General features: G+C 62.7%; 1 protein-coding gene across 1 annotated transcript; it reads right to left on the bottom strand.

The window, feature by feature from the left end:
- Positions 1-1,815: 1,815 nt before the first annotated feature.
- On the bottom strand, positions 1,816-6,079 carry RGS19 (regulator of G protein signaling 19). The gene is made up of 5 exons (XM_086622857.1): positions 6,017-6,079; positions 5,705-5,842; positions 4,002-4,076; positions 2,867-3,101; positions 1,816-2,272 (listed from the first exon to the last, which is right to left on the bottom strand). The coding sequence occupies exons 1-5, from the start codon at positions 6,031-6,033 to the stop codon at positions 2,084-2,086; spliced, it is 654 nt and encodes a 217-aa protein (XP_086478983.1). The 5' UTR covers positions 6,034-6,079; the 3' UTR covers positions 1,816-2,083.
- Positions 6,080-7,817: the final 1,738 nt, after the last annotated feature.

Genomic DNA, 7,817 nt, shown 5'->3' with positions numbered 1-7,817 from the left:
CAGAAGGAGCCCCTCGAACCGAGGGACAGGTACCACGTCTCAGGGCATCTTACTGTGCCAGTTTCTGGGATAACACCAAGGAGAGCCAGTGAAGGGAACACCACTGGATAAAGAGGTGTCCAGGAAGCAAAGATTTGCTTACAAGGTGTTTAAAAATGCTGGGATTGGGAGCAAGAGACAAACCAGATTATCCAGTAGCAGCGGGGTCCTCCCTGGACTGAGACCCCTGTGGTGTGCGGAGAGGCGGAGTGCCACCCCCCTGCCATGCTCTTGCACAGCTTCAGGGATGCTCAGCCTCCCAACCTTGAGCTGGGGCCACGTGTGGAGAATGAAATGTTTCCTTTAATTGCAGATCAAGCCAAGCACCCAGAACCAAAACCTCCCCAGTGCAGGGCTGGGATGCCGCGGGCCTGTCGCGGTGCAGGCTCGGCACTTGTAGGGGGAAAACCTGCCAATAACAACCAAATAATAATAATACTGACATTCCTGCACAAACAATCTATCTCTGGTCTCTCTCAAAAATACATTTTCTTGAACTGTATTTCCAGCTTGGCAAACAAAACTAAATCTTACTGACATGAATTTCCACCCAGTTGTGCCACTAGGAAACAAACAAACAAACAAAAAAGCCGAGAGAATTTTTCTTTGTTTGTTTAAAAAATATCTTCAATAAAAAGAACCAGTGTTCTTTCTTTCCCCCCCCCCCTTCGAATGGGATAGAGAGAGAAAAGAGGGGAAGGGGTAGATAAATAGGAAACTGTGGGCTGTTCTGGGTCAGGAAAAGCAGAGGTTGGTGCTGGGTGGCAGGACCCTGGCCTTGGCACGACCCTGGTGTTGGCTTCATTTCGGCGTAGGGGACGGGGCTGCTGGCAGAAATGTTTTCATTCTGGGTGCCGGGGCTCCAGTGAACCATTCCTCACGCCATACAAAAATACACACATAGAGAATATCATCCCTGTGCCATTTCCCATCCTGCGTGGAGTCCTGCCCGCCCGCTGCTTGGTGCCAAGCTGTGCCTGGGGCACAGGGGCAGAGCCCTGTGGGCTTCTCCCCGCTGGTGGGGCAGGTGTGGGCCCCCCGGGAGCCTTTGCTTTTGGGGTCCTGGTGCTTGCAGGTTGTGTTTTCCCCTTCCCTGAGGTCCATGAACAGGGGATGCAGGATGCTCTGGGTTTGGGGTGACAAGCGTGTGGTGTCCCGGGGCTGCACCAGTGCTGACGTGTGCGCTGGGGACTGGTGGACGCAGCTGTAGGGTACCCCCTGCCCACCTCTGAGCACATCCTCATGGCCCCACTGTCCCTTCTGGCCCCTCTGAAGTCAGACAGCTTCAGAGATGGGGGGCTGAGACCTTAGTGGGGCTGCCTGCCCTCTGCTCCAGCCAGCCCTGGAGCTGCCCCCTGGATCCTCCGGGAATACAAACTGGGCAGCAGCGCTGCCCCCTGGATCCTCCGGGAATACAAACTGGGCAGCAGCGCTGCCCCCTGCTCCATGGGCCACTTCAAACAGACGGAGCGATGTAAACCTGACGAGTTTTTATATGTACAGAGACGCTTGTCAAACCCCCCCTCCCACCCGTCAAGCCCCTCAATAAAAGCCAACAACAAAAAAAAAAGAATTTAAAATAAAAAGGTCAAAAAAACCCCAAACAAAATCCAACAACAATCGACCTCACCCCCCCTCCCACCCCAAAAAAAAACCCTAACCCAGTCCCCAACTGGGTCTCAGGTGGGAAATGGGGACGTGCTGTGTCCCCTGGTGTGGTGGAGAGGGGATAAAGTGACCTCTTCAAAACAGGGTGCAGGGGGAGCCCGGCCCGGGCGCTCCCACGAGCTCCCCCGGCTCGCTCCGGCCAGCGGCGGGGACGGGGCAGGGGTTCAGTAGTACGAGCCGGCCTGGGCCGTGCTGCCACAGTGCCACCAGCCCCGGGGACAGTCCTGGAGGGTGGCCCAGAAACCAGGGTGACGGTTCATCGGTAAAAAGCTAAAAACTTGTGGGGCTGGCAGGGAGGGCGGCAGAGGGGAGGAGGCACTGAGCCCCCCCCGGGTCGCTGTGTCCCTGCCAGCGTCCCCACGGCTGGTGGGCGCCCTTAGGATTCCGAGGATGAGCGGGAGACGCTCTGGAGCAGCGATTTGTATATGGCAGAGTTCAGGAAGCGAGGGTAGGAGTCTCTGTGCATGAGCGTGTAGATCTGGAGCTGCGCGTCGTCGAACGTGTGCGAGGACGGCTCCTGCATCTTCCGGTTGATGACCTCCCGTACCCGCGAGTCCAGGCTCACCTGGGCAGCAGGGAGAGAAACAGGGGTTTGTCACCAGGGGTCCCTCAACCCCCCCCAGCCCCAGCACCCACCCCTGTGTGAGAAATTGGGTATTGACGTGGCCAGATGCGGGGAGACCGCGGTTGTGCTCCATCCCGGAGGATATTTGCACCGGAGCCAGGGGGTTTTGGAGGGGGTTGCAAGGAGGTCTCCGGGTCCTCCCCGTGTCCCCTCGCTGGGCACAGGGAGGTGGGTCGGGGTGCTCCCACCCTGGTGTCCCGGCTCTGGGGATGCAGGGAGCCGGGATGCGGCATCTCAGCCCACTGGTGCCCTCGTGAGGTTTCGGCCCCGCAGCACAACCCGACCTGGGGACCCGCTGCCGGCTGCACCCTGGGGGTTTTGGGGGGCTGGCGATGCCCTCCCCACCACCGTCTGCAAGCATGAAGCAAACCCATTACCCTGCCAAACCCATCCCCACCCACCCACCCCATCCCCAGACTGCCGCAGGGCTGCAGCAGCACCCCAGACACAGCCCTTTCCCTAAAAAACACCCCCCAGCCCCATTTTAGCCTGAGCCACCTCCCCGAGAGCCACAGGAGGGGCTCTGCCCCGCACCTCCTTGGGTGAGAGGATGGAGATGTAGTCCTCGTAGATCATCCTGGCCTTCTCATCGATGGTGTGCTTGTTGCACTCGGTTTTGAGCTCCTCGCACGCCAGCCAGAAGAGCATGTTCTCCTCGCTGTACTCAGTCCGCAAGAACTCCCGGAAGACGTTGCGACCCGCCGGGCTCTTCATCAGCTTGTCGAAGGACTGTGCCCAGCCCCGCACCTCCTCCGGCGTGGGTTTGGTGCTGCCAGGTGGCCACGAGGAAGACAAGGGGACAGCGTTACGGCCAGCTGGGGAGGACCAGGGGTCCTCACTGCATCCCTCCTGCCGTGCCCATCCCTGGTCCCATCCTGGAGGGACCGTGCCCGAACGCCGAGGCTGATCCTGTGGGCTCTGGTTATTACGGAGACTTTAGGAGCTCGCTCACAGGGCCTGTCCCCGCTCCGCTCAGCCGGGCTGGAGCGTGGGCTTGGCTTTCCTGAATTTCCCAAGCTGAGACGTATTTTGGTGCTGGCTTTGCACAAACGTAGAAAGAAGCAGAATCCCTTCCCGTGCCAAGCCCCAGCCAGAGAGAGACCGACATCGACATGGGTCCATCACCCGTCACAGCTGGGGGAGGGAGGGAGGCTACTCCCTGGCAAATGCTCATTACCTGCTCCAGCAGGGCAGGATCAGCAATTATCAGTGGCTAATTAGCACATCTGACCCCTAACCTGCTGCACCAGGCGCTGCAGAGAGCACCCATGGCTGGACTGCACACAGGGGGATGTACTCATCCCCTAGGGAATGGGTGCTCAGAGCAGGGCATCCCTGAAGCAGGGTGCCTACAGGATGAGGCTCTGCCCTTGGGATGTTGCCTGGAAGCTGCTGAGGTCCTTGTGTGCCTCAGTTTCCCTTTGCAGGGGGTCCAAGGGCCAGAAGTGTGGCTCTGGGCTCCCTATTTCTCAGTGGGAACCAGGGACACGCTGCTGGAAGCAGGACCAGGAACCCCTGAGTCCTGGCACCCCGATCCCACTCCCTGTGTATGCACCAGCAGGGAAGATGTGGGGCTGGCTGCCCTAGAAGGTGGCAGTGGGTGCCATGCCGTGCTGTGCCATGCTGGTCCCCCCAGCCACCACCCCTGCAGCGCTGCCTCTGCACTCACCACGCTTCACAGTTTGGGATGGTCTCCAGTTTGGTCTCCCGGGACGCCCTCCATGCTCGCTCCCGGTCCTCGTTCCTAACGGGGAGATGGAAAGGTAGTCAGGGGTGTTGGGGATGCACCCAGACCCCCCACCTTGACCCCTCGACTGGCCGCAGCCACTGAATCTCCTCTGCAGGGACCAGCACCCCCCAATCCATCTCCTCCCTGGCTGCAGCAGCACTCTGCCCACCCTGGCATCCGCCGCCCCGGCAGCACCCAGGCTCCCTTGTGCAATTTTGCTGTCATCACGCAAGGGTGTTCCCTGTGCTCGGGCACTGCCGTGGCACCGGCCCCACTCTGCTGCCCAGGACACGTGCCAGGGCCGAGCTGGAGCTGGAGCAGCCGTGGGGCTGGGCAGTGGCAGCTGGCAGAGGTCAGTGCCGGCTCAGCCCATGGCAAAGCCGTCATGAACCACCAGGAATAAACACCCATAAATAAATAAATGGGGGCAGCTGTGGGGCCCAGGGCTGCGGCTATCGGGGCTCAGCACCGCGCTGCGCTCGGCCGCCACGACCAGTTATCACCATCTCCAGCTGGTGATGGCCCCGGCTTGTCCAGGAAGCCGGTGGCCAGGGTAGATGGGGAAATGCCAAGGGCCAGATCCTGCACTCCCGGGACACCCCAGCACTTGTCCAGCCTGGAAGCTGAGTGTGGGATGGTGGCGCTGGGGCTGGGGGCTGCTGGTGTCCCCTGAGCCCCATCCCTCGCCCCCGGTGGTGCCGGTGGCACAAGGGGGGAACAGCCTCCAGCCAACTTCCCTCGGGCCCCTGAATTTCGGCGGCGCCAACCGCAGCGTTTCCTGCTTGCGACACTGTCCCTTGCAGCTCGCACAAGATTAAATGTGCAAACTTCTCCCCTGGGTGGCCGGGGTGGGCGAAGCTGTGGGCACGTCGCTGCTGCCAGGGCTCACTGCCTGGCATGGCCGAGCCCCAGGATGGTTGGCACCGGTCACTGCTTGCTCTGGGAGCGAGATACAGGAGGGATTTCTATCCCAGCTCCGCTCACGGGCTCTTGCAGAGGTGGAGGAGGGACACAGGGATGGGTCACTTTGCCCACAGCCGGATGCCACCAAGAGGGAGGTGTTGGGGGGGGATGTTCGGGGCAGGCTGCGAGGTGCCCGCTCAGCACCCTCACTGCCTTGCCAATGTGAGGAAACGAGACGGAGCCGCAGGGACACACGAGGGATGGGGCTGAGGCATCGGTGCTGGGCTCAGCTCTGGGATTTGCTGCTCCTCCGAGCCCAGCGCTGCTGGTGGTCCGGAGCCATCAGCAATCTCGGAGTGGGCAGATGCTGAGGATGGAGAAGAGCAGACGGGCTCTCCAAGATGTGGGTTATCCAGAGGACGAGGAGCCGGGGATCCTCAGAGAGGATGGGAGGTGCAGCCGCAGGCAAGCGGCCGCGTGCCCAGGAAGGGCGAGTTGCAAGGAACGGAGGTCAGGCAGCTCGGCAGAGCACCCAGGGGGTGGGAACCCACCTCCCTTGAACCCGTGCTGGGACAGCAGCCGCATCCAAGCACTTGGTGCCGCACAAAGCACGGAGGATCCTGCGTCTCCCCCGCTTATGGGACCCTTGAACATCAGAAGATAATGGGGGGGGGTGGGTGGGTGATGCTCGCCGGCCCCTGCAGGATCCTTGGGCTGGGGCGGGGGGGGGTGGGACGTACCATGAGCAACTGCAGCAGCAGCACCAGCAGAAGCAGCAGGCGTTGGGGCGGTGGTTGCTGGCGGGTTGCACCGTTGTCGGAGAAGTCTCATGCCGGGACAATCGGAAGGGGTGTCTCTGCGGACGCGGGTCCTGCGTACTGGAAGGCAAGAGGGCAGGGAGAGGGTGAGCGTGCAGCTGCCAGTCATCCCCTCCCCGTGCAAGCACTGGGGGGCAAACGGGGGACCCCCATGCAGTGACTTGCCGTGATTCCGTTTTGGCTCCCACTTGCCATCCCGCCCCGCCGCCAGCCCCGGGATGGTCACCCCCTCACCTGCGTCCCAGCCTCATACACGGTGGACGGGGTTGGGTCGTGCTTCGGGGGCTCCTGTGCTGCTCTCCGCTCCCCCCAGCCCGCGGGTGAGCCGTGCTGCCGAGACCCCCCGGCTAACGTCCCTGCCGCCTCCTGGACGGAGCCTGCGGGGAGGGAGAGGAGCGGCACCCCGTTACCTTCGCAGAGGGACCCCCCCAGCTTCCAGCAGCTCTGGGGGGGCTGCGCCGTGCCAGCAAAAGCTTTAGTGGTGGCAAACTGGGGCATGGCAGGCAGAGAACGGGTGCAAGAAAAGGAAGCAGGAAGGAAAGGAGAAGGGGGGACACAGCGGCAGATGCTCTGCCAGCCCCACGCATCGCCTGGGACCCCCCGGCTTTGGCGGTGCCGCTGAGCCCTGCGGGCAGCAGCACCCACCTGTGCACCCCTGGCCGTGCCCGTGCTGTGGAGAAGATATGGGCATGGCCAGGGGTGCACAGAGCCAGAACCTCCCGGCGTGTTCGGGCCCGGGATGGGGAAGTCAGAGCTGCTCCACGGCATCATGTGAGTGGAAGGAAACAGCGTGGGGGGGGGGGGGGAGTTATCACAGCTCCCGGCATCAAACCAAAACTCGCCCCGTCCCAAGTGTTGGCCGAGCCCAGCGCTCTGCACCGCTGTTGCAGAATGGTCCCCATGATGCCCACAGGCCTGTCCCTGCCTGTCCCTGTCTGTCCCTGCCTGTCCCTGCCTGTCCCTGCCTGTCCTTGCCTGTCCCTGCCTGTCCCTGCCTGCAGCACCCGTCGAGCCCGGAGCAGGGATGCTCCAGGGCAGGAGCGGTGCCAGGTGCCGGGGCTCAGTGCCCACCTCCGCGCGGGGCGGTGGTAAGGATGTGGTCACAGCCAGCTCTGCCTCCCTGTGCCCTGCCGAGGGCGGCGGGCAGCAATCACAGTCCTTCCTCTGGCAGAAGGAAGGAAGAGGAGCGGGGGGCAGCAGGCAGGGAGAGCCCCCCAGCCGCCCCAGCCCCAGCATCCCTGTCTCGAGCTGCGCCAGGTCTCAGCACTCCGGGTTTGAGTCCCGCACGGACTCAGCGAGCGGGATGGAGCCAGGATGTTCGTTCCAGCTGGGGACAGGGTTCTTCCCAGATCCCCAAGATCTGCCCCAGTGGGTGCAGCCCCCTCCCAATCCCCAGCACGGCCCCTGGCAGCACTTCCCGCGAGCTCCTCACCCGAGCCCTGGCACACCCTCCCGCTGGCTCCCATCGCTCCCGCAGGAACGAAAAAGGAGAGTCTGCTTTTCGCTCCCAATTGTCCCTATTTTTAGCCCCAAGTGCTGGCAGGACGGCTGTGACCTTGTCACCCACCTCGCAGCCGGCTCCGCTCCCTCTCGCACCCCGCTGCCCTCCGTCCCTTTAACCCCCCAATTTCTTCCCTTCCCATCGGATCCCCCGGCCCGACCATCTCCCACTCCCAGCAACCGCTCTTCCCCCTGCCCACCCCAGCGCCATCTCGCTGCCAAGCCCGCTCACCCCACAGTGCCACGGCCATGCTGCCGTGCCCAGGGCTGCTGGGGGGCTGCAGCCCCACAGGGGTGTGGGGGGAGCTCAGCTCTGGGCACGGCTCCCAGTGGGGCTGTGGCACTAATTATGGCAAATGGTGACAAGGCTGTGGGAACGGGGCGAGCAGGAGGAAAACCAGGAGGCTGGGAAAACCCTGCCTCGAAGCAAAGGGGGTCCCAGCTCTGCCATGGCCCTGGGGTGCGGAGCAGGTGGTTTTGGGGTGGCCAAGGGACAGGGACGAGGGGACAGCGCATGGCATCACTCCGGGGGGAT

Source organism: Tauraco erythrolophus, chromosome 18 (genome assembly GCF_009769465.1).
Source record: "Tauraco erythrolophus isolate bTauEry1 chromosome 18, bTauEry1.pri, whole genome shotgun sequence".
NCBI lineage: Eukaryota > Metazoa > Chordata > Aves > Musophagiformes > Musophagidae > Tauraco > Tauraco erythrolophus.
This window is presented reverse-complemented; position numbering and strand designations above follow the sequence as displayed.

Coding starts and splice junctions, on each gene's coding strand:
- RGS19 (XM_086622857.1), bottom strand. Junction 4,077..5,704: donor TGCTGCTGCAGTTGCTCATG/GTACGTCCCACC, acceptor TCTCCCCGTTAG/GAACGAGGACCGGGAGCGAG. Junction 3,102..4,001: donor ATCCCAAACTGTGAAGCGTG/GTGAGTGCAGAG, acceptor GCCACCTGGCAG/CACCAAACCCACGCCGGAGG.